Source organism: Aethalodelphis obliquidens, unplaced genomic scaffold, assembly GCF_003676395.1.
Source record: "Aethalodelphis obliquidens isolate GAN/ISIS:26980383/991018 unplaced genomic scaffold, ASM367639v1 scaffold51, whole genome shotgun sequence".
NCBI lineage: Eukaryota > Metazoa > Chordata > Mammalia > Artiodactyla > Delphinidae > Aethalodelphis > Aethalodelphis obliquidens.
In genome coordinates, this window is record NW_020837995.1 from 3,169,021 (window position 1) to 3,195,965 (window position 26,945).

At 39.5% G+C, this 26,945-nt stretch overlaps 1 protein-coding gene and 1 long non-coding RNA gene across 7 annotated transcripts in view; one reads left to right on the forward strand and one right to left on the reverse strand.

Moving 5' to 3' along the window:
• Positions 1-26,945, forward strand: part of LOC113607982 (uncharacterized) — a 103,893-nt gene that overhangs the window by 68,636 nt on the left and 8,312 nt on the right. The window contains exon 3 of one of the 3 annotated variants that reach the window (XR_003428162.1): positions 14,471-14,544. The exons of the other annotated variants lie outside the window; for them this stretch is intronic. This is a non-coding gene — a long non-coding RNA (uncharacterized LOC113607982). The remainder of the gene's footprint in view (positions 1-14,470; positions 14,545-26,945) is intronic. 3 annotated transcript variants of the gene reach the window in all.
• Positions 18,920-26,945, reverse strand: part of DPH6 (diphthamine biosynthesis 6) — a 456,227-nt gene continuing 448,201 nt past the window's right edge. For all 4 annotated transcript variants that reach the window (XM_027083817.1, XM_027083818.1, XM_027083814.1 and 1 more), the window contains one exon: positions 18,920-20,129. In XM_027083817.1, coding sequence (XP_026939618.1) covers positions 20,018-20,129 — 112 coding nt within the window. In that variant the 3' untranslated portion in view covers positions 18,920-20,017. The remainder of the gene's footprint in view (positions 20,130-26,945) is intronic.

A 26,945-nucleotide genomic window follows, 5' to 3' on the forward strand; every position in this document is an offset into this window, starting at 1 on the left:
CACAAAGCCTGAACACACAGGACTGAATTTCTGCTCGTGGGATTTCAAACATACACACATTTTTATTTATGTGGCAGTCCCATGGGCATACTCACATTTTGATGGTCAGAATATAGAGTTAGCATTTAGTGAGTGCTTACCAAGTACCAAGAGGTATGCTAAATATTTTCAATGAACACACTCATGTCATCTTTAAATTCTATAAGGTGTCAAGAACTGCAAAGGATCTGAAATTGTGCTCCATTTGCAAGTTTTTGGATGCTGGCAGAAGACAGGAGACTCCTGGGTCAGAGAGAAAAGGACTTTATTACTCACAACTGAGCCTACAGCATGAGCATCAGCATATGTGCCTCGTTCCCCTGGCCCTGAAGTTCTGTGCGGATGCCAGCATATAGTGTATGGTGTTATAGGAGGGGAGCCGTAAGCTTAGGAAACCTAAATCTTTTATAATGAGCAGTAAGTATGCCTGCCCTTTGCTCTGAGGGGGATGCTGTTTCTATCTTCCACAGCTGCTTGGTTTACAAAATCCTTGAGAAAGCCGTCTGGAACAAAGGGCAGTCAGTGTCTCACGAGATATGTAGAAATATGAGAAACTCATGGAGAACAATGTCCCAAAAATAGGTTCTGTGAATATGCTCAGAATCTACTGAGTAAACTGAGACTTAGGGAGGGTAGGTAACCTGCCTCAGGTCACAGAATTAGTCCATGTGTGATGAGCATTTGAACTAGGCAGTCTGATTCCAGAGCACATGCTCTGTGTAAGTAGTGTTTTAGTTTAGATCACTGAAAGCTGAATCTGGGACAAGAACTTGGGTGCAGGTAGGTTTATTTAGGAGGTACTTGGGCAGGTTCCAAGGGCTTTACCCTGTTTGGATGGTACCACTTACCTACTTATTAATTTCCATGTTTAAAACCCCTGTGTCACTGAACTGAATCTGATGCGCATACAGACTTTAGAGTTTTGTGTTACAAAAAAGGTTGACCATCTCTACTGCAGAATTTTATATATAGTTATTTTCTATTTCACTGCAATTTTATATCCTCCCGTTTTTAAAACTTCCCTTAATTATCCAATCTGTACTTAACATACCTTTTAGGTAAACCAAACCAGGAATGCAAAAATGATACACTCCTTTCCCTGAGGATAACTTTGGCAATAATTACATACTTGTTTAGCCAGGTGAATAACACCAACTGAGACTGAGTTGAAAGTGCTAATTTTGGTAATTTTTACTAGAAATATAATATATAGGAGGCTCAGTATATATCTTCAGAATTCTACTTATTTAATATCTTAGCATGCTAGGCAGAGTTCTTAGAGGTCACTTTAGCCTTGCAAAGAGTGACATAGATAGATAATTCATACAGCAAATCTAAATAGCATAACCCAATCGGTTGTCATATCATGGTACTTTACGCTTTACTTTCCAACTCCAAATCTGCTTCTAAACCAAATGGAAATGTTATGAGAGTTAGAATAAAAGAAGACAAAGAGCTCTGAACCTTAGAGCTGAGATTTGCCACCCGTGAGCTGTGCAAGCTTAAGCCAGACACTGTTAGCTTCAGTTTCCTGGTCTATTAAATAGGGCTGGGGTACCTGATACGTGCTTTTTCCCCCTAGTACTAATTGGAATATGATTCTAATATAGTAAATTCTGGTGGGAAGCCAGTACCTAGAATTGAGTTGTGTACTCTTTATAGTTAAGAACAAGGACTTTGGAGCCAGACAGACCTAGGTTTAATCCTAGCTCTGCTGATTATATAAATTTGGGCAAACTGCTTAACCTCTTTGATTTTCTGTATAATAGAAATGATAATACTTTCCTTTCCATCAGTATTTCTACATATACCCGACAAAAAACCTCCTTTGAGCTCACATTTCTGTTTTATCACCATATCTCTTACTTTTATATAGCAAAGCTTCCTAAGAATTGTCTCACTATCGTCTCTACCTTCTCATCTTCCTTTGACCCTATAAGAATGTGACTTCTATTCTTATGACTTCCACCAATACTGTTTTCACTCAGGTCACTAATGATGCCTTCTGGCTAAATCTGAAGAACATATCTCAGTTATCTCGCAGCAAAATCCAACATAGTCAACCACTCTCTCTCCTTCTTGGAACACTCCCTTCCTTTGGCTTCCAAAAATTTGCCTTCTATCCCCTTGTCTCTTCCTTTTCTGTTTCCTGTGGGGCTCCTCCTCTTCTGTTTGCCCCTTACAGGTTGTCCCACAAAGTTCTATTCTAGATCACATTTTGCTTTCTCTACAAAATCTTCCAGATATTTTAAGTATTTTCATGTCTTCAAGGACAACCTAGCCTATATGCTGATGACACCTGAATCTTTATCTTTAGCTCACAGTTTTTCTGAGTTTCAAATCCACATACACAGCTACATCCTGATTATTTCCACTGCTTGTCCCTCAGATATGTCCCACAACTCATCCCAATAAAGCTGATTATCTTTCTGCCCATATTAGGTACCCTGTTTTGGTGATGCAATCTCCATCCACTCAGTGGCTCAAGCAAGAAACTTGGGCATCATCCTTTTCTTTTTGTTTACCTTCACCTCCCACATTCAACTAAGCAGGTCTCATCTTAAGTATCTCTTGAATCCATCTGTCTTCTCCATCTCAATGGCCATTTTCCAATTCAGGCCACCATCGTCTCTCATCTCCATTGCTACAACATTCTCCTTATTTATCACATTGATCAGTCTTGCTGCCGTGCTTCACACTGCAGCTGAATTGGTCACATCATTTCCCTTATTATAATCTTTCAAGAGGTTTACCTTGCCTTCCAGCTAAAGTCCAGACTTTTTTTTTTTTTTTTTTTTTTTTTTTTTATGCGGGCCTCTCTCTCTTTTTGCCTCTCCCGTTGCGGAGAAAAGGCTCCGGACGCGCAGGCTCAGCGGCCATGGCTCACGGGCCCAGCCGCTCCGCGGCATGTGGGATCTTCCCGGACCGGGGCACGAACCCGTGTCCCCTGCATCGGCAGGCGGACTCTCAACCACTGCGCCACCAGGGAAGCCCAAGTCCAGACTTTTTACAATGACTTATAAGACCCTTTGTGATGTGACCCCACTCACCTCTCCAGCCTTGTCTTTCCCTCCTCTCCCTGTTCTGTCCCCTACACACTTGATGCTCCATTGAAACAGAGCTTCTTCTGGTTCCTCAGGTTGAGCCATGCTCTTTCTCACCCCAGGCCTGTGTGTGCTTGTTATCCTCTTAGCTGGAAATTCTCTCCAAACTCTTCCCCCATCTATATCTGTATCTCCACCTCCAGAAAACCTTTCCTGATCTGTGAAGCTCCTGCTGGGTATACTCCCTATATGCTCCCCTCTGTATTTGCCCAGTCATCACACTTGCTACCTTGTATTATAATTGTCTGCTTATTTACTACTATCTCCCACTGTGCTAACCTCTGTAAAAGCAGAGGCCCTGTCTGTCTCACAGGTATTCCCTGCACTTAGCAGAGCCTGACTCATGGGGAGAACATAATCCACAAATAAAGTACTTACTGAATGAACAAATGTATGGAAATCATCCATTAGCTTGTTTAATAAGTGCCACTCTTGAGCCATAATTAATAGTAGGATATTAGAATATTTTTTAAAGTATTGGGATCACTATGGGTATGATCTACACCTGTTGGCTTCTGTATGAATTCAGGAGCCCTGTAGCCCCACAGAGGGAACTCAGTGGCTTTCACAGTGAGAGGAGGGTTGGAGAGGGAGAGCAGGATGGTGGAAGAGGCTCACTGGACGGGACTTTGGGACCCTAACATGGCTTTCACCAGAGCAGCTAGAATTCTTTTGTATTATGCACTGGGGTGGCATATTATATTATTATATTCTATATGGGGTAAAAAAGGAAGGAAAAATGAAACAAAAAGAAAAAATAGCCCTGATATAAGGAGATTATCAAAACAAGTCTTACAAAGATGGTTCTACAATTAAGTAAAGAAACTGAAGTGTTTGCTTTAAAAGATATAATGGAGGCAGGTATTGTGGTCACTACAACATAGTATATACTGTTATTACCAAGAAAGGGTACAGTGTTCTTAAAAACTGGCCTGGGATGATGGGGTTGTATATCTTCTTAAGTTTATGTCACTTCTCAAATCAACTAAACTGACTTATACTACCAACTGACATTTAATAACAAGATTATTAACAAGACTGAGAATTTTATCATCTTGTTCTTTTCCGTATCTTTTCTGTGTATTTCTATTGTTTTAGAAAACTGTACTTGAGGATAATAGGACTTTTTGCTGCGTAGACAGGGAGAAACATATATAATCAGACTTAAGAAATTAAATTAAACCTAGTACGAGTAATTTTCAATCCTAATCTGCTACCTCTGCCGATGCATGGTCAGAGATTTTATACCTTACAGTTCCCAAGTGAAATTCTGCATTTCCATGTCCCACTTTTCTAACATGAGAGGTGGCAAGATGTTAGACAAAAATATTGCTATTGGAAGAGAAGGCTTAGGAGGTAGATATTCTCTATTATTCATTCATTCAAAAATATTTATTCAGAGCCTACTCTGTGCCAAGCGCCTGCAACAATTTCTAGTATTTGGACGTATATCAGTGAAAAAAATAGATAAGGTCCCTGCTGTTATAAAGCTTATATTGTGATGGGGGAGAGAAAGAGAATAAGGAAACAAGTAAAGAACATAATTTGGAAAAGTGATGAGCTGTAGGAAGCCAGAAGAATGATGATGTGCTAGGGATTGACACCCTGGGAAGGTGGGGGTGGATTGGGGCTGCTGTAGCCAGGTGGCCTCTGAGCTGAGCTAAGTGATGAGAAGGAAACAGCCATATGAGGAAGTAAGGACAGAGCCTTCCAATCAAAGGGAGCAGTGAGGGCAAGTTTCCACCCTATGCCTTCCCCTGTGGTCCTCAAGAAGGAAGCATCTGAGGTGTATGAGAGATGCCAAGCTTCCCTAGGCCTTTTCAGGGACCAGGGCCAAGTGGTTTGCTGGGAAAGCCTAACACTGCCTAAGTATAAAGGGGCATCATGGAAAAATAAATGAAGAAAGGAAGAGGAGAAAAGTCACATGAGTTCTTTTATAAGAAGTTATGTGTTTTGGTAAAATGTCTGTTTTTTCGCTTTAAGATTTAAAAACAGAATAATCTTAAAACTAGATACAAACAACAAAAAATGCCCCTAAATTGTGTGGGCATTTAATTGGAACCTGTGCTCATCCCACTTGGCCACTAGAGGGCAGCATTGCCTATCAAATGTACTGGAGGTTTTGCGCAAGAAAATCAATCCCACAGGTAATACGTCTCTGCCATCTCTGTTTCCTGTTCCTCCTCTGTCTTCCCCATAATCCACCCATAAACTCCCTGCCGTCCACCTATCCGAGGACACAGTCTCAGTGTTCTGGTGAGGCTTTCTGTTTAGAGAAGAACCTCTGACTTGTTAGGAAAAAATTAAGTCAGCACGTTTAACCTTGTTGGAGGTGTTTTGACCCTGTGCCTCACCGTGGACCCTTTCAGTGGGTAATGGGAATCTTGGGGATCTCTGGGGGCTGTGGTTGGCTCATTCTGCCCAGTTCTTCAGGATCAGACTCACTGTCGGGGGGCACAGGAGTTTAACATTGTTAAGTTAGGGAGCAAGGAGCTTTATTTCCTCTGTGTGTTGTTGGATAGGCTGTCAGCTGGTAAGTTTGGTGGCAGCAAACCTGGCTTCCACGGGCGCGGGGACCATGCTCGTTTCTTTCCCAGCAGTCCGAGCTCCAGTCACGTGCGTGCAAGTTCCATGTTCTATGTTTTAGCTGTATTTTTAATTTGGGCCTTTTATGAAAAAGTGTGCAAGACAGTGAGTTCAGTAAGAGAAAAGTGGAAGAGAAATGACAAAATTTTAGCTGCAGCTAAACAGGTAGATTAAATGTAAGATTTTAAAATATGGTGTAAGAATTATATACAAATAAATTGTGTGAATTTATAATATGGGCTTTGCTTCCTTCCAGAGAAGGATTCAAGGCATCATGCAACAGAACACATTGCTATGAACATTGGGTAATTATATTAATTCAAGTTATATTTAGTGTACTCCATTTATGTGCCAGGAACCAGGGGTATACAGGTGAATAAGACAGACACAGGCTGGGCTCTTATGAAGCTTCTATTGTAATTAAATAAAGATATGAATGAGGTCAGAAATCATATAAGAGTGTGTGTGTGTGTGTGTGTGTGTGTGTGTGTCTATGTCTGTGTGTGTGTTGGTGGTTCATAGCTGGAAGGAATTTTAAAGATCACTATCTCCAATACACTTTATTTTATAGATGAGGAAATGGTGGCTCAGGAATACTGTGGCTGATTGAGAGGTGAAACAGTTCATTTGAGCACTGAAATTTGCTCTGAGCAAATTGGAAAAACACTCTAGGTTACTTAGCTTTGAGTGCTTGATAAAAGAAAGAGAATAGTTTGGAAAGGGAATCTTCTTTTGGGGGCCATTTACTGAAGAAATGATCATATGGATCCTTATATCATGGACACAGAGGGACAATGAACATTCTTTAAATGACTAATTAAAAAATCATCAGCCCTTCATAAAATTAAGCCATACAGTATTTATTGAATTGTATTTCAATGAAGGATTTCTGTGTGGGGTTAAGGTACTACATAGTCCAAAAATGTAACTTTTAGAAATTTAACCTTACATAATTTTTTTTTTTTTTTTTGCGGTACGCGGGCCTCTCACTGTTGTGGCCTCTCCCGTTGCGGAGCACAGGCTCCGGACGCGCAGGCTCAGTGGCCATGGCTCACGGGCCCAGCCGCTCCGCGGCATGTGGGATCTTCCCGGACCGGGGCACGAACCCGTGTCCCCTGCATCGGCAGGCGGACTCTCAACCACCGCGCCACCAGGGAAGCCCTAACTTTACATAATTTAATGTAAGTTGACATAGGATAGAACCAAAAGAATCTGGAGAAATGTTTGATTCTTTTAAATTTCGCCATTGAGTAGCCACTCAGCGAATATGATTAGTGAAACTCTTTTGAGGAAACTAATCCCCCCACCAGGCTACCTGATCCAATTGGCTCTTTTTTTTTTTTTTAAATAGCATGTTTCTGGGCTCTGTCTAGTTGCCTCAGTACACACTTTTTGCTTATGTAGACTTGTCTTAAAAGAGAGAGATAGAGGGCATACTCATAAAAGAAAGAAGCTGGGAGGATTGCATTTTTGGCTGTCATACTTTTCATTAGAATATAAATTCCTAGAGTTGGAATTCTGTCTTGGATTTTTGGTTCTGCTAGCACGCTGTGCTCAATAAAAATTAACCCATCAATCAACAGGACAGAAAAGTCTATCTTGCCAGAATCAGTGCTCCCTGTTTGTCCCATAGAAAGCCAATTAAAGTGTTAGGATGTTGTAATGGATACAGAAGCTAAGGAAAATGGCAAAAAAAAAAAAAAAAAACCCCCCCCAAATCAAAAAAAACATAAAATTGAAGTAAAAAAATAGATAACAGTGAAGTATTCAGGGAACACTACTGCCCAATTCAGTTTTTCCCCTTGACAGTATCCTCAGTGTAATGGAAGTTTGCCTACATGGGTGGCATCTTGGATGCCCCATTTCCCTCCTAGAAGATGCTGTTCAGGATGGGTCATGGTGGCACCGTCCATCTTCCTAACAGCTCACCCAGAGGCCACTCACTGCAGCACTCCCGGTAGTCTTGCCATCTGTCTGCTACCATCATCATCAGGGAACCAGCTCCTGAGCTCCTCTGGCTCAGCCTCACTTGGTGAGAAAACAAAAAGAACAATTCATCTGGGAAGGGATAAGTAGGAAGCTGGCAAGACAGAGAGAGCGCTATTGACTACAAAGAAGAAAGGGAGGGTTGGTGTGGGGAAGGAAAGTGAGACAGGCAAATTGAGAATTCTTCCTGTCACAAACCCTCTTGAGAATTGATGAAAGCTATGAAGTCTTTCTCCAGGACACGACATATGCATATGCATGCATAGTTTTGCATAAAATTTCATGAATCCCCACCTTCTTTACACACAAATATACCTCTTGTTTCAAAAGTTAAACTATAGAAGTTATAAGCTTTCAAATCTTATTAACAACCAAGAAATTCTGAAAAACTCTAATCATAGCAACTTTTTTATATTAAAGAATTTTCTTTTTCCAGCTGTAGTCTTGCATGTATCTTTCAAATACACTCATTTTTAGAAGCAATTACTAGAACACTAACAAGGGCCAAAATGGACAATTACAAGGGTAAAAACACTTGTTATCAGTGTTTTTTTCATGTTGCATAGCACACCTTTGAGATTTTTGCATATTCATTTACCTAAAAGTAATTTTGTTTAAAAGAAAAAAGGCTTCATTCTATTACCAAATTCTAGAGGGCTCAGTTTACCTGATACTTGACTGTTGAGGGCTCTTTTGGGAAAATCATAAAAGAAAACAAGTTCATCATCTACCAGGCTCATGCACTCCGTATCCTGAATGGAGGGGGCACATCCTCAAGTCCAATTAAAGACATGCTAACTACAAATTGCACATTCTTCCGCTGTTTCATTATAGGAATGTGAAGCTCATTCTGATCTCTTCTTGAAGGCAGATCTAGGGCCCTTGGCTTATCTTTTTTTTCAAAAACCATGCAGATAAGAGGTTTACACCTTAGAATGGAGCACTAAGGCAACAGTGCCTGGACTGCCCGCAGCCAAAGACACAGGAGAAACTCTCTCTACCTGCCCTCATAGCACTTGGGGGAGCAGAAGGGGCAGAGGTAATAGCTGGCGAAGAGAAAATGTGGGCGGAAGTGAGGGGAAATCAATAAAACAGAGATGAAAATGTAATGTGCTGCCCACACCATAAAGGAAAATCATGATGAAGGCCCAAGTTAACTCCCATAATGCTTTCAGGGATCAGAGAAATGACACTATCAAAACAGAGCATTAGTTTTCTGAAGCCTACAGGCTGAATTTTATTTATTTAAAGTTAACTCCCATTTTAATACAAAAAAAGATAACATATTCTACATCAAAGGGAGAAAAACTTTTCCTAATGTATCCACTTCTCTTCTGAAGTGCACGAGCTGTCGCCATATAATGCTTTGTGGTGTTTTCTAGGCTGTGCTTGCTTTTCTTTGCGTCAGGAAATGCACAGTAAACAGACTCAAGCCTGGGTCTGCTGTTTCTCAACGCCAAACGGCAATCGTTTGATTTCGTTTGTGTTTTCGAATGCATTGTTAGTTTTAACTAAGATTTCTATATGTTGCATGAATGATGTTTCAAAGCAGGAGAGAAAGAGACTGAGAATCAGATACAGGTAGGAAATCAGTCCTTGGTAAATTGTATAAAAGTGTGAATCACAAGCTGTTGAGAGGATTGGGCTGGAGTAGCCTTGGGGGAATTACTCAGTTTTCTCTGGTGACCATTTCATTTCCCTTGGAAGTTCAGTCAGTGGTTGCCTGGACCTTGTCAGAACTTGACCTCTCCATGAGGATGGCACAACCTATCAGCTTTTTGGATATTGTTTCCGTAGCTTTGAGGACAGACCAAAATTACCATCTTGCTGAATTTCTGGTCTTCTCATTGTTCTTCATATAATTTGCTCATTTCTGAGCCTCAGTGTTAACTAGTTCTCTGTGTGTATAGAAGTCAATTTTAAGGTACTATAGCGGGTAAAACCATGGACTTGGCGTTCTGGTGGCCTGGGTTCAACTCCCAGGTCTGCCATTTACTAGCCATGTGATAATTACTTAACATCTCTTTGCCTCAGTTTCCCCATCTGAAAATGAGATAAGATTACCTACCTCACAGGGATAGGAGGAGTAAATAAGTAACATACAAAAGTTGGTTAGAATAGTATCCAGTACATAGTAAGTTCTTTACTATAGAGTGTTTGCAATGATGATGATGGCAATGATGATTGTTGTTATTTTTCTAATTACAGAAGTACAGTTTTTTTCCTCTGGGGAACCACTAACCCCTTCCCTGATCTTGTTCTGATATGGTTTAGATGGGGCTGACCCCGCGGGCTTCCATTCCAGGGGTGGGGACATAACCCAGACCTGGCCAATCTGTGAATTTCACCCCCCCCCCCTAGCTACAGAGGTTGACTCAGGGTTGGGAAAATGATATAAGTTGGTCCAGTCAGGGTAAATCACAGGAGTTTGTTTAGGACTATTGGGAAAGAGATGCTGTCTTTTGTTTTGGGTGGTTAAGGGAGCAAGATGTAAGCCTGGCAGCCACGACATAGAGTCAGTCATTCTGAGACTGAAGCGAGTACAGAGGAAAGCAGAACCGAGAGATGAAGAGGGAAAGAGAACCAGTTTAAACTGTGGGACCCCATGATCGCAGCCATGCTGGGAGCCCCGGGGCCACTCCTGCATAAGGTAGTTTGTACTGGGCTTCACTGGCTCCCACAGACACCTCCTCTGTCTTCTACCTGATTCAAACCCAGCCCATCCTTTGAGGCACAGTGCCTTCTGGAAGTGATGCCTCCTTTTCTGAGTTCCCATAGCACCCACCATCTGTGCCATCAATTTAGTACTTATTATCCACACTAGAAAGTTTACTTTTGCAAATGCGTTGACTGTGTCTCTCCAATTCTACGGTTTGGGTCCATGTTTCACTCCTTGGTGATCTCCATAGCACTAGCACATCTGCTACTTCACAGCGTTTGCCACATATTTGTTATTTGAATTCCTTTTATCCTCTTAATGACCATTAGAAGTGAATTAAATACCCCAGCACACATAGGAATACATGAAGTAAACTAGAGATGGGTTGTTCAGAACCCTAACAACAGGATAGGGTTGTTACATGTAGGAAAATTTTGAGAGAGGAGCCCAGCCCCCTGTCACCTGTAAGGAGCAGAAGCAATGGAATGTGGACTTGTTTATATTTGTCCCACCAGACTGTAAGCTTCGTAGGAGCAAAGACTGGCTCTATTTTTTAAACTCTCCTCCAGTCAGTGCTATATGTTCCCAGTGCTTTGCACAGTACCTGACACATTTTAGGTGCTCAGTAAATACTTGTTGAACAGATGCTGCATTTGCAGTACAGGGGGCTCTCAGAGCAATTACCTAACCCTTACCAACATGTAAGGGAAATAAAGTAAGAAAGGAATTGCTGGTTCTATGTAGCCAACACCTTCCTCCCATTATTCTAAACCCCTTCTACAATCACCTTATTTCTCCAAATCACAAGAATAAATAAAGCCATTCCTTAGGATGACAGATGAGGTGTAATGACAGAAGCATGTTTGGAATTTCTAGGTCTGTGAAAAAACCCGTATGAATTCCAGACCCAACAAAGAAAGGCTTACTGTCATTAGAATGAGTGAGTGAAGCAGTATGAAAGCTGAATCACAGATTTAGAAAAAGGCACTGCATTGGAATGTTCAACATATACACAAAGAATTCTGGGTTTTGATCAGTCTTATTTTCTTAGGTAACATTATGTAGCATTAGTTCCATAACAGCTTTAAGTTTTATAAATTGAAGAAAATATAAACCACTTTTTTTTTAATTAGTTGATTCTCTCCCACAGAAAGTATTAATACAATAGTCATCTGCTTTCCCAACTCAATATTTTCCATTCACTCATTTCTTCAATCATTCATTATTCTCTGGTCAATATTATCATCCTAAAATTATTTTTATTACATCAGTGCTCTTCCCCCAAACATTCATTTGCTCTGACAGCATAGAATCCAAGCTAAAGCAGACAGCCAAGACCTTCAATAATTTGACGCCAACACACCTGTCCATATATAAACTTTCCCCTATTCCCCCATCCAAGCCTCTATTCCATTCACCTTTGTCTCTTTACTCTTTGCTTTCCTTGCTTTTCACTTCTATACTTCTGAATCTTTCTCTCTGTCTACTCAAGCATGTGTTTTCTTTTAAGCAATGTCCTTTAACCAGTCCGATGAAGATGCGCTTTCCTTCCTCAATTCCCAGGGTATTTATGGTCTGTATCACTCGCTCCTTTTACTGTCTCAGATTTTTATCATTTCACGTGAGTGCGTCTTCTGTTCTTTACTATGAATGCTTTAACGGCAGAGATCACACCTTGGACTTCTTTGCATTGTGCTTTACATATAATCTGGATTATTTCAGTGACTATTGTAATAACTCAGGTGATATCCTTTCACTGTTCATGCTTGGGAGGTTTTGTCCTTTTTTAGTTAGTAATGCCAATTGCCATAAAATTCTCAAATTTATAATATCCCTCATGACTGAAATTAATCAGAATTGCTCTCCAAATTATTCTTTACAAAGATCTTCATCTTACTCTACCAAGTACTTTATAAATCAATTTTAAAAAAAAGAAACCCACCGGGTATCCAATAGAAAAGGGCGATTGGGGTATGCATAAAATAATGAATGGCTAGTAAAATATGAAAAGATGAGTATCTTTAGATCAAAATTAAATAAGTGCAAATTAAAGTCAAATTCCATCTTTCACTTCTGAGACTGATGAAGATTAAAAAATTAAAATTGCCAGTGAACAGTGTGGACCAAGGTGTAGAGAAATAGGAATCCACGTATAGTGTCAGGAGTACCAATGTGGTATAGCCTCTTTGGAGGGCTATTTAGCAATATACAAGAACATTTAAAATTTCCCTAACCTTAGAGTGAAGAAGTTCACCTTTAGTCATTCTCCCTATAGATATAATCATATAAATGCATAAACGTATCTAGATGTTAAAAGATATTCATCGTGGTATTACGTATAATAGCAAAAGACCACCCAGTGCACGTCAGTGGGGGATTAACCCAAGGTTGAGTACCAGGCTGTGATGGGGTTGGGACTTGAATCCGGGCAAGCTGACTCCATGCTTATAAAAGCAAGTCTTTATTACTGCCAACTAAACATACTTAGGGCCCTTCTCTAAGGAGCTCAAAATCCTATGTAGACGTTGTCTGTTTTTTGGCCAGAAGGAAGAGTAGTTAGGCGTAAGCCATAAACATTACTACAATCACTAAACAAGTTAGCAATAGAGACAAGACTAGAATTCCTATATTCTTGACTCACCCATAAAGCACTCTGCCATTTCTCATCTCAGTTTTGAGTTGACCCACATTTATTTAACTTGGTGACACGTTTGCAAAAAAAAAAATGTTCTAATGAATCTTTCAGGGTGTTCTGATAGCTGCTCTGTTTTGAAGTGTATCTGATGAATGATTTATATATTAGATTTATTAAAAACACATCCATTACTCTGAGGCCTTGAGTGGATATTTAAAGGAAGAATATGGCATATTCAACCTAGCAGTTATGATTCCACATAAATAGCTAAGGGATGGCCCACTAGGGGATGTCAGATTAAAAAGATGTTCTGAGAAGGTGAGTGGACTTGGCCTCTCTAACTCAAGATGCAGAAACAGAACCACCACAGAAAATAGTCTTGCCTCCATTCCCTATGGCTTAAAACTTCATTTTTTTTTTTTTTTTTTTTTTTTTTTGCAAAGGCAGGCAACTGGTTCTTCTCCTGCTTGGTTTGACTTACCAAACTCCCCTTACATCTGGACAAAACGCAATTCTCACAGTAGGATGCAAAGACAAGTGCAGTGACCTAATGAATTTAGGAAGGAGAATGGTCAAAAGTACAAAGATCTTTCAAAATCAACACTGGTACACAGATTTGTAATTCCTTCTAGAAAGTCAGCTACAGAAGGGACACTAGAGGACAGAGCATAAGGGTTCAATTCATTCTCCCTGTCTCTGTTTTTTAATTAAATTTTAGGACATGCCAAAAATATTCTAGGGTTTGGGAGAGAAAAAGGTAAAAGGGTTGTTAAGAGTACAAGATTTTAAGATTCACCTCTGAAAGCTAGGCTAATATATCAACCAGGATTAGTCTGCCAAAAATATGAAAATATAAAAACATCATAAATTAGTCAGTTGTCCATGGCTATAATCTGTTTGCCTGATGCCAGATGTACTTATGACAGGAAAAACAGTTGGCTTTAAAACAGCTGGAAAATGTTAAGCACTTATATAACACATTTTTAAAAAAGTATCAAATGGGTTGGTGTCTTATTAGGGTATGCATTTTAAAAGAAGTGGCTATGATTTAACTTGGACCCATGGTAAGTTTTTCCATTTTAGCATTTCAGTGTTCATTTAGGGAACTATAATACCATGTAGTACAAACCCTTTATTAATCAGTGCATTCGTTATCTGAAATAAAAGTTTTATTCAATCACTGTATTTTGATAGACTAGACTATTGCACATGAGTAGGAGATAAAGGATTGAAAAGAGTGTCTTTGGAGGAGAGGAGCTCAGACCTTCTTTCTTGCACATTCCCAGGAGACAGTCAGTTTCCAGTACCATCAAGATTTCAGAAGGCTGGCAGGGACTGTGAGGAAGCCCTCTGTGGTATAACAAATCAGTGCACGAAACAGCTAACCATGTAACTGGTGAGAGGAAAGAATGAAATCATTTCTGCTTAAAATCTGTCTATGTCATCTTTTAATCTATTTAGGGTGATTGGCTCAGCTGGCTTTATGGCAACCCAGCCATGTGTATGGTAAGGACTCTCTAGAAGCCATCATCAAAGTTAGTAAATCCGTTTCTGCTCTCTGCAGGCTCTACTTGCTTAGCCTGATCCGTCCATCTCTCTTACTGCCCAGCAATTAGAGAAAGAGCAGGCAGAACTCTAAGGAGTGATAAGAGAAAGGATGAGACATACTAGGCAGACATGCACATACACAGCAGAGATCTGGAAAAAAATACTAATAGATATTTTCACAGCCTGATATACATCAGCAAGAGGGAAATAAAGACTCATTAAAAAAATACTTACTTTCCCATAACTGCCTGTAACTTTGTGCACTGATAGAGTCTTCTAACACAACTTTGTATTTTGGATGCTGTAATAGTCCTCAGCATAGACTAATTTTTTTTGATTGAAATATAGTTGATTTACAATGTTATGTTAGTTTCAGGTATACGGCAAAGTGATTCAGTTATACATACATACGTATGTGTGTATATATATATATATATATATATATATGTATTCTTTTTCAGATTCTTTTCCATTGTAGGTTATTACAAGATATTGATTTTAGTTCCCTGTGCTATACAGTAGGTCCTTGTTGTTTATCTATTTTATATATAGTAGTATCTGTTAATCCCAGACTCCTAATTTATCCCTCCCTCCCTCCTTGCCTTTCCTCTTTGGTAACTGTAAGTTTGTATTCTATGTGTATGAGTCTATCTCTGTTTTGTAAATAAGTTCATTTGTATCATTTTTTAGATTCCACATATAAATGATGTCATATATTTGCCTTTTCTGACTTACTTAGTGTGATAATCTCTGGGTCTATCCATGTTCCTGCAAATGGCATTATTTCATTATTTTTTATGGTGGAGCGATATTCCATTATATACATCTGCCACATCTTCTTTATCCATTCATCTGTTGATGGACATTTAGCTTCCATGTCTTGGCTACTGTAAATAGTGCTGCTATGAACATTAGGGTACATGTATCTTTTCTAATTAGAGTTTTATCTGGATATATGCCCAGGAGTGGGATTGCTGATCATATGGTAACTCAGTTTTTAGTTTTTAAGGAAGCTCCATACCGTTCTCCATAGTGGCTGCACCAATTTACATTCCCACCAATAGTGTAGGAGGGTTCCCTTTTCTCCATACCCTCTCCAGCATTTATTATTTGTAGACTTTTTGATGATAGCTCTTCTGGCTCGTGTGAGGTGATACCTTATTATAGTTTGGGTTTGCATTTCTTTAATAATTAGTGATATTGAGTATCTTTTCATGTGCCTGTTGGCCATCTGAAGGAGCATAGACTAATTCTGATACAATCACTAAAACCTAAATTATTCTGAAAAGAGGGCATGGTTAATAAAATCAAGGAAACAATAAAATTGGCCCAAATATATATTTTTAGAAGATTCCAGAACCAAAAGTCAAATATATATTTGTGTACCCCAAGATCAAAACCTTGCTAGCTAAATATTGCTGTGAAGGTCTATCACCTAATGGCAAAAATTTCTTAAATTTCAAAGCCTGAAGGTGATCCCGTCTATACAGCATCCTGGATTTCTTGCAACCATAGTCTGGATGTATGCATTGCTACAAAGATCTCTGGGAAATGCTCTTTGGCAGCAGATCTGGAAAATTATGAAAAAATACTCACCAGTATAAACTGTGTTAAAAAAAAATGGTTATGCTACTTCCTGAACATTTAATAGCTATTTGCATTTATTTACACACATAAGTTGCATCACCGTACTGATATAAACTGTTTCTGTTAAAATCCTGAGGAAGTGAAAGGGAGAATAAAGGGGGAGAGAAGAATATAGTGGTTTGGTAAGGGTAGAATCAGCAGCCCCTCACAGGGATGATTTCAGTTTTTCCTACCTCATAAAAGGAAGGGAAATGATTCTTGATTAGAGAGGAGTTATCATATGATCATGTCTTGAACCTTTGCATTGTTTCCCCACTTTTCAACACTTGAGTGAAAAGAGGACAGGGGATAGTGACTCCCCTTCTGAAGTAAGGCATGCCCAACATTGGGCCAGCTCCAAATCTAGGTCACGGTTAATGTTTCATCCACTGTGTCTTCCGCCTGGAGCTCAAATGCAGTGCTGAAATGCATTGGATTGCAGGTGATTGCTTTTTCTGGACACAGTAGGAGAGTGATTTATGACGGAGGAGACAGAACTGGGTGAGACCTGCAAAACCTAGTGTCTTCATACTGCTTAAGAGTGCCCTGCTTACCCCTGACTAATGTGGCAACAATTCTAAGGAGGCTTTAGTCAATATACTGTAGTACACACGATGCTCCTCACTTTGGCCTGGAATCAAGACCCTTTTGAAAAGTTAGCACATTTCTTCACATGAAAGGAGCCATTCATGTCAGTGGGTGTTTCATAGGTCCCAGGGTCAGAGTGTAGGCTAATGTACTCAGTAGTAAGTACCAGTCATCCTTCTTAACTAGGCCAGCATTTGTCCAGTTGAAATGGCTAATATATGTACTTCTAGATCGCTTTCTCAAGCTTTTAATGACTGCAAAACGCTCCCTCAAATATATTTGTTTCCTATTTTCTCAGTGCTAAAAAATGGGCAGCTTTTCTTTTTCTTCTTATACTGACATGAAAGCTTGGCTTTTGACAATTTAAACTCTATACGAAACCCTAGAATTTGGAACTGTTGTCTTTATTCACTTATTGAGGAACAAAGCCCCTTTCCAAAATAAATAGACTTGAGATCTAGACTGTGGAAGCTGGAAGGAGTAGAGTTAGGCATAGAAGTGCTGTATTTTGAAGACGCTCACTGTGAAAATAGTGCAGAGGTACAGAGAGGCTACAGCTATTTTTTGTAAGCATAAATCAGGTAGTGGATATTGTTATGGGCTGAATTGTGTTCCCCCAAAATTCATATGTTGCAGCCCTAACCTCCAGTACCTTATAATGTGACTGGATTTGGAGACAGGACCTTTAAAGAGGTACTTAAGGTTAAAGAAAGTTATATGGGTGAGCCCTAATCCAGTATGACTGGTGAATTTATAATAAGAGGTGATTATGATGCAAGCAACACAGACTGAGGGGTGATTATGTGAGGAGGTGAGAAGGTGGCTATCTGCAAGCCATGGACAGAGGCCTCAGAAGAAATCAACCTACTGACACCTTGATCTTGGACTTCTAGCCTCCAGAACTGTAAGAAAACAAATTTCTGCTGCTTAAGGCACCCAGTCTGTGGCATTTTGTTATGGCAGCCCTAGAAGACTAATACAGATTTGAAAGTGCTTGTAATTGATAGAGTGTTATACACATGCCAATTATCATCATCATTATTATGGAGAACATTCTAAAAATAAAAGGGAGGGAGAAGGGGTATCATGGAGGAGCCAGGGAGTGGAAACCAGCCTGGACACACAAAAGCAACACATATCAATAAAAGTGTATTGAATGCTGACTATACGTTAGGTGTACCAAGGTGAATAAGAGATGTGTTTTGACTCCTAGCACATGTCAACATGATAAAGAAGTTATGAAAAGAACTAGAGACACTCAGGGAGAAGGCAATTACTTCTGCTTGTTGGGTGTGCTGAGTGGAGGTTGGGGAGAGGAGAGTTTTCAGAATTTTCATAAAAAGAGAGTGGTATTTTGTGAAGCAGATGACATGGGGACAGAGGAGGAAAGGCGTCAGGGGCACTCATACATGAAGGTATGCCATGTCACTGGGAAAAAGCACACAGTGTGATAGCAGGACAGAAAACACATGGGAGAGTTCTGGGAACTAAGACCTGAAAACTAGGTTAGCATAAACTTGTAGAGGGCCTTGAATGCTGTGTGAAGGGACTTGGATGCTATCATGTAGGCAATAATGAAGGAAAATATATTGTTTTTATTATCTCAATATTTCTTTAGTTTCTGCCCTTATGTTTTTTTCACTTTCATTGCACATCTTTACTCAGACTTCAAGTGCCTTCTCTATCCCAGTCCACCAGGTTCCATCAGCGAAACAGCTCCTTAAAAGCCATCTTTTATAGAGGCTTAAGTGGTTTTCCATTGACCCCCACCCTTGAAAAGTGTGGTGACAGCCACACTTGTGGCTGAAAAGTGATAGCCTTGATGTCCGAGACCCTGTGCAAGTTTGGTCACCAATTTGATGGATTTTTTTAGGGCATGTCATTTTTGCAGTTTGCTAATAACTGACAATAACAGTCACTCACAGGGATCAGCCAAAGTATTTTGGGGTCTCAAAAAACATTGATTGACTAGGTGAGCAAAATGTGTCTAAAACTTGATGTATACCCCATTCTCTGGCCTGGGCATATCCTCTCTCTCTATCTTTCTCTTTGTATCTGAATTAAAATAACATCTATCAATTATGGAATATGGCCAAACAGTTAAAGACAAGTTATGAGATTAATTGGAAATTCATGCCATTCCTTGGAGAAGTTTCAGGAGGAATCTTTATTGATTCATGTTTATATATCACAGGGAAAAATGAAATCACACTCACTCTTTATTCAAAATAAACCTTATCACATATATGCAAATAGATATACAGAACCTTTTGACTGTGGTAGGGATACTGAAGGACACTGCAGAATATGTACCCACACAATTAGGTGGTAGAAGAATGTGCTAGATGTCTAAAAAGACAGAAATAGTCTTCTATCACTACATTTTCTGCTCCTGTGTACCAACTTGTAAATTAGAAGTAAATGTACATGCCTCTCTAGTTCTATTTTCAGCACACTAATAAAAAACTTTCATTTTGACCAAGAGTTAGTTTTCATGTTCTTAGAATTTACTCTTCTAACAGATTTTTTAAATCCATTATATAATTTTAATTATAGAAAGGCCATTCTTACAGAAGCAGTATAAACGAAATGGTTAAGAATGAGAGCTCTGATGTCAGACCACCCTGGTTCAAGTCCTGGTTCTTCAGTTTGTGGTGACCATGTCCTAGTCATTTTTATCTCTTTGCACCATAGAGGATCACTGTGAGGATTAAATGAAATAATGCAGGTAAAATGCATGCTTAGCACAGTAGTGGATGCAAGTAATAATCTGCTATATAGAAAAGAACATTCTCTGCTAAATACTGGGCCTCAAAAGTGTGTTGATAGGGAAGCCATACAGAATGCAAATACAACTGTCATCTACAAGTACAAACTCTCTGGTCAGTGGACAAGAAGTGATAATGATGACGCAATTGGTAAACGATAATACCAGAAAAATCAGTCCCTTTACAAGTTTCAACCAGTGGTTCAGAAGAAGCTGACTTTACACAGCTCTAGCAGGAAGCTAAAAGTTCAGAGAGTTTGTGCTGATAGGGAATAGTTTTGAAATCTTGATACCTAGGTAGAAAAGGTCATTTTGGGTCTTATTGCTTAACAAAAGCCCTGTGGATTGCAGTATTAAAATCGTTAGGACAGCTGTGCCTCAGTGAGACAAAGACATTTCAGAATGGTGCTGAGAACAGTTAGTGTGAAGAGGTTGCTCCTTAAGCAGAGTGGTGGAGTTCTTGCTTGGTGGTCTAAGTGCTAAGCCAGCATGCCACATGGATAAGTTCTCCTCTGTGTAAATGGGTCACAGGTACCAGAACCAGAGTAGATGCCATCTTGTCCATCTCTGCCTCCAACAGTGTCTGGAACTCTAAAATGCAAAAACAGAAAAATGATGCGTTTTCACTGTTGACCTTGCACAGACCAGGTGCACAGCCAATAGTTGTTGAATACATTTATCTACCACTGCAAAGTCAATTTCTTTGGGGTTACGACAGGGATAAAGACTCTTGTATCTTGTACTGGCCTGACACCCAGCACCCACTGTGTCTGGTTCTTTGGTGTGTCTTGCCTGAGGAGTTCTCCATTATCATACCAAGTGGAACAAATGTTAAAATATTTACCGGGTCTCCAACTTTTCTGCCTTTTCATCTTAACAGAAATTCTACCTGTGACATGATTGAAATGAAAATGTCTTTTCCTAGATCTGAAAATTATGTTCAGGTTAAGGTTATTTAAAATTAGAAAAGGAATATAACCCAAAAGAAACATTTAAGACAAAATATAACGATGATAAAACCAGCAATATTAGAAAGCATTTTCTGTTAATTTGATGATGTTAATCATGGGAGTGAAGCATGAGATATTATACATTATAAATATGGGATTGGAAGAAATATTAAGTATACAGTTTTTTTATACAGCAGGTTCTTATTTGTCATCAATTTTATACACATCAGTGTATACATGTCAATCCCAATCGCCCAATTCATCACACCCCCACCCCCACCCCCACCACTTCCCCCCCCTTGGTGTCCATACGTTTGTTCTCTACATCTGTGTCTCAATTTCTGCCCTGCAAACCGGTTCTTCTGTACCATTTTTCTAGGTTCCACATATATGCATTAATATATATTTGTTTTTCTCTTTCTGACTTACTTCACTCTATATGACAGTCTCTAGATCCATCCACATCTCAACGAATGACCCAATTTCATTCCTTTTTATGGCTGAGTAATAGTCATTGTATATATGTACCACATCTTCTTTATCCATTCATCTGTTGTTGGGCATTTAGGTTGCTTCCATAACCTGGCTATTGTAAATAGTGCTGCAATGAACATTGGGGTGCATGTGTCTTTTTGAATTGTGGTTTTCTCTGGGTATATGCCCAGTAGTGGGATTGCTGGATCATATGGTAATTCTACTTTTGGTTTTTTAAGGAACCTCCATCATACTGTTCTCCATAGTGGCTGTATCAATTTACATTCCCACCAACAGTGCAGGAGGGTTCCCTTTTCTCCACACCTTCTCCAGCATTTGTTGTTTGTAGATTTTCTGATGAAGCCCATTCTAACTGGTGTGAGGTGATACCTCATTGTAGTTTTGATTTGCATTTCTCTAATAATTAGTGATGCTGAGCAGCTTTTCATGTGCTTCTTGGCCATCTGTATGTCTTCTTTGGAGAAATGTCGATTTAGGTCTTCTGCCCATTTTGGGATTGGGTTGTTTGTTCTTTTAATATTGAGCTGCATGAGCTGTTTATATATTTTGGAGATTAATCCTTTGTCCATTGATTCATTTGCAAATATTTTCTCCCATTCTGAGGGTTGTCTTTTCACCTTGTTTATGGTTTCCTTTGCTGTGCAAAAGCTTTTAAGTTTCATTAGGTCCCATTTGCTTATTTTTGTTTTTATTTCCATTACTCTAGGAGGTGGATCAAAAAAGATCTTGCTGTGATTTATATCAAAGAGTGTTCTTCCTATGTCTTCCTCTAAGAGTTTTGTAGTGTCTGGTCTCTAATTTAGGTCTCTAATCCATTTTGAGTTTATGTTTGTGTATGGTGTTAGGGAGTGTTCTAATTTCATTCTTTTACAGGTACCTGTCCAGTTTTCCCAGCACCACTTACTGAAGACACTGTCTTTTCTCCATTGTATATCCTTGCGTCCTTTGTCATAGATTAGTTGACCATAGGTGTGTGGGTTTATCTCTGGGCTTTCTATCCTGTTCCATTGATCTATGTTTCTGTTTTTGTGCCAGTACCATATTGTCGTGATTCCTGTAGCTTTGTAGTATAGTCTGAAGTCAGGGAGTCTGATTCGTCCAGCTCCATTTTTATCCCTCAAGACTGCTTTGGCTATTCAGGGTCTTTTGTGTCTCCATACGAATTTTAAGAGTTTTTGTTCTAGTTCCTTAAAAAATGCTATTGGTAATTGGATAGGGATTGCATTGAATCTGTAGATTGCTTTGGGTAATATAGTCATTTTCACAATATTGATTCTTCCAATCCAAGAACATGGCATATCTCTCCATCTGTTGGTATCATCTTTAATTTCTTTCATCAGTGTCTTATAGTTTTCTGCATACAAGTCTTTTGTCTCCCTAGGTAGGTTTATCCCTAGGTATTTTATTCTTTTTGTTGCAATGGTAAATGGGAGTGTTTCCTTAATTTCTCTTTCAGATTTTTCATCATTAGTGTGTAAGAATGCAAGAGATTTCTGTGCCTTAATTTTGTATCCTGCAACTTTACCGAATTCATTGATTAGCTCTAGCAGTTTTCTAGTGGCATCTTTAGGATTCTCTATGTATAGTATCATGTCATCTGCAGATAGTGACAGTTTTACTTCTTCTTTTCCAATTTGTATTCCTTTTATTTCTTTTTCTTCTCTGATTGCCATGGCTAGGACTTCCAAAACTATATTTAATGGTAGCGGTGAGAGTGGACATCCTTGCCTTGTTGCTGATCTTAGAGGAAATGCTTTCAGTTTTTCACCATTGAGAATGATGTTTGCTGTGGGTTTGTGGTATATGGCCTTTATTATGTTGAGGTAGGTTCCCTCTATGCCCACTTTCTGGAGAGTTTTTATCATAAAAGGGTGTTGAATTCTGTCAAAAGCTTTTTCTGCATCTATTGAGATGATCATATGGTTTTTATTCTTTAATTTGTTAATAAGGTGTATCACATTGATTGATTTGCATATATTGAGGAATCCTTGCATCCCTGGGATAAATCCCACTTGATCATGGTGTATGATCCTTTTAATGTGTTGTTGGATTCTGTTTGCTAGTATTTTGTTGAGGATTTTTGCATCTATATTCATCAGTGGTATTGGTCTGTAATTTTCTTTTTTTGTAGTATCTCTGTCTGGTTTTGGTATCAGGGTGATGGTCGCCTCATAGAATGAGTTTGGGAGTGTTCCCTCCTCTGCAATTTTTTGGAAGCGTTTGAGAAGTATGGGTGTTAGCTCTTCTTTAAATGTTTGATAGAATTCACCTGTGAAGCCATCTGGTCCTGGACTTTTGTTTGTTGGAAGATTTTTAATCACAGTGTCAATTTCATTACTTGTGATTGGTCTGTTCATATTTTCTATTTCTTCCTGGTTCCATCTTGGAAGGTTGTGCTTTTCTAAGAATTTCTTCCAGGTTGTCCATTTTATTGGCATCGAGTTGCCTGTAGTAGTCTCTTAGGATGATATGTATTTCTGCCGTGTCTGTTGTAACTTCTCCTTTTTCATTTCTAATTTTATTGACTTGAGTTCTCTCCCTCTTTTTCTTGATGAGTCTGGCTGATGATTTATCAATTTTGTTTATCTTCTCAAAGAACCAGCTTTTAGTTTTATTGATCTTTGCTGTTGTTTTCTTTGTTTCTATTTCATTTATTTCTTCTCTGATCTTTATGATTTCTTTCCTTCTGCTAACTTTGGGTTTTGTTTGTTCTTCTTTCTCTAGTTCCTTTAGGTGTAAGGTTAGATTGTTTGTTTGAGATTTTTCTTGTTTCTTGAGGTAGACTTGTATAGCTATAAACTTTCCTCTTAGAACTGCTTTTGCTGCATCCCATAGGTTTTGGATTGTCGTGTCTTCGTTGTCATTTGTTTCTAGGTATTTTTTGATTTCCTCCTTGACTTCTTCAGTGATCTCTTGGTTGTTTAGTAACATAGTGTTTAGCCTCCACGTGTTTGTGTTTTTTACATTTTTTCCCCTGTAATTCATTTCTAATCTCATAGCATTGTGGTCAGAAAAGATGCTTGATATGATTTCAATTTTTTTTTTTTTGCGGTACACGGGCCTCTCACTGCTGTGGCCTCTCCCGTTGCGGAGCACAGGCTCCGGATGCGCAGGCTCAGCGGCCATGGCTCACGGGCCTAGCCGCTCCACAGCATGTGGGATCTTCCCGGACCAGGGCACGAACCCACGTCCCCTGAATCAGCAGGCGGACTCTCAACCACTGCGCCACCAGGGAAGCCCTGATTTCAACTTTCTTAAATTTACTGAGGCTTGATTTGTGACCCATGATGTGATCTATTCTGGAAAATGTTCCATGCGCACTTGAGAAGAAAGTGTAATCTGCTGTGTTTGGGTGGAATGTGCTATAAATATCAATTAAATCTATCTGGTCTATTGTGTCATTTAAAGCTTCTGTTTCCTTATTTATCTTCATTTTGGATGATCTGTCCCTTGGTGTAAGTGAGGTGTTAAAGTCCCCCACTATTATTGTGTTACTGTGGATTTGCTCTTTTATAGCTGTTAGCAGTTGCCTTATGTATTGAGGTGCTCCTATGTTGGGTGCATATATATTTATAATTGTTATATCTTCTTCTTGGATTGATCCCTTGATCATTATGTAGTGTCCTTCCTTGTCTCTTGTAACATTCTTTATTTTAAAGTCTATTTTATCTGATATGAGTATTGCTACTCCAGCTTTCTTTTGACTTCCATTTGCATGGAATATGTTTTTCCATCCCCTCACTTTCAGTCTGTATGTGTCCCTAGGTCTGAAGTGGGTCTCTTGTAGACAGCATATATATGGGTCTTGTTTTGTATCCATTCAGCAAGCCTTTGTCTTTTGGTTGGAGCATTTAGTCCATTGACATTTAAGGTAATTATCGATAGGTATGTTCCTATGACCATTTTCTTAATTGTTTTGGGTTTGTTTTTGTAGGTCCTTTTCTTCTCTTGTGTTTCCCACTTAGAGAAGTTGCTTTAGCATTTGTTGTAGAACTGGTTTGGTAGTGCTGAATTCTCTTAGCTTTTGCTTGTCTGTAAAGCTTTTGATTTCTCCATGGAATCTGAAAGAGATCCTTGCCAGGTAGAGTAATCTTGGTTGTAGGTTCTTCCCTTTCATCACTTTAAGTATATCATGCCACTCCCTCTGGCTTGTAGAGTTTCTGCTGAGAAATCAGCTGTTAACTTTATGAGAGTTCCCTTGTATGTTATTTGTTGTTTTTCCCTTGCTGCTTTCAATAATTTTTCTTTGTTTTTAATTTTTGCCAATTTGATTACTATGTGTCTTGGCGTGTTTCTCCTTGGGTTTATCCTATATGGGACTCGCTGCTCTTCCTGGACTTGGGTGGCTATTTCCTTTCCCATGTTAGGGACATTTTCGACTATAATCTCTTCAATTATTTTCTCTGGTCCGTTCTCTCTCTCTTCTCCTTCTTGGACCCCTATAATTCGAATGTTGTTGCATTTAATGTTGTCCCAGAGGTCTCTTAGGCTGTCTTCATTTCTTTTCATTCTTTATTCTTTATTCTATTCTGCAGCAGTGAATTCCACCTTTCTGTCTTCCAGGTCACTTTTCTGTTCTTCTGCCTCAGTTATTTTGCTATTGATTCCTTTTAGTGTAGTTTTCATTTCAGTTATTGTATTGTACATCTCTGTTTGTTTGTTCTTTAATTCTTCTAGGTCTTTGTTCAACATTTCTTGCATCTTCTCGATCTTTGCCTCCATTCTGTTTCTGAGGTCCTGGATCATCTTCACTATCATTATTCTGAATTCTTTTTCTGTAAGGTTGCCTATCTCCACTTCATTTAGTTGTTTTTCTGGGGTTGTATCTTGTTCCTTCATCTGGTACATAGCCATCTGCCTTTTCATCTTGTCTATCTTTCTGTGAATGTGGTTTTTGTTCCACAGGCTGCAGGACTGTAGCTCTTCTTGCTTCTGCTGTCTGCCTTCTGGTGGATGAGGCTATCTAAGAGGCTTGTGCAAGTTTCCTGATGGGAGGGACTGGTGGTGGGTACAGCTGGGTGTTGCTCTGGTGGGCAGAGCTCAGTAAAACTTTAATCCGCTTGACTGTTGATGGGTGGGGCTGGGTTCCCTCCCAGTTGGTTGTTTGGCCTGAGGCAACCCAACACTGGAGCCTACCTGGGCTCTTTGGTGGGGCTAATGGCAGACTCTGGGAGGGCTCACGCCAAGGATTACTTCCCAGAACTTCTGCTGCCAGTGTCCTTGTCCCCACAGTGAGCCACAGCCACCCCCCGCCTCTGCAGGAGACCCTCCCAACACTAGCAGGTAGGTCTGTTTCAGTCTCCCCTGGGTCCTGATGTGCACACTATTTTGTGTGTGCCCTCCAAGAGTGGAGTCTCTGTTTCCCCCAGTCCTGTCGAAGTCCTGCAATCAGATCCCACTTGCCTTCAAAGTCTGATTGTCTAGGAATTCTTCCTTCTGTTGCCAGACCCCTAGGTTGGGAAGCCTGATGTGGGGCTCAGAACCTTCACTCCAGTGGGTGGACTTCTGTGGTATAAGTGTTCTCCAGTCTGTGAGTCACTCACGCAGCAATTATGGGATTTGATTTTGCTGTGATTGCGCCCCTCCTACTGTCTCATTTTGGCTTCTCCTTTGTCTTTGGATGTGGGGTATCTTTTTTGGTGAGTTCTAGTGTCTTCCTGTCGATGATTGTCCAGCAGCTAGTTGTGATTCTGGTGTTCTCACAAGAGCGAGTGAGAGCACGTCCTTCTATTCCGCCATCTTGGTTCCAATCCCCTAAGTATACATTTTTATTAATAAATAATAAAAGCAAAAGAAGAAAACAAAAATATTTTCTAATATCATCCAACTTCTTGGTAAATAAAAATTTCTCATATGGCAGAATTTCCTCTCTAAACTGAGAAATTCTCTTGTAACTAAAACTGTCACGAAGTTGCCACATTAGACTAATGACCTTTAGTTATAATCGGAATAATTGAATTTT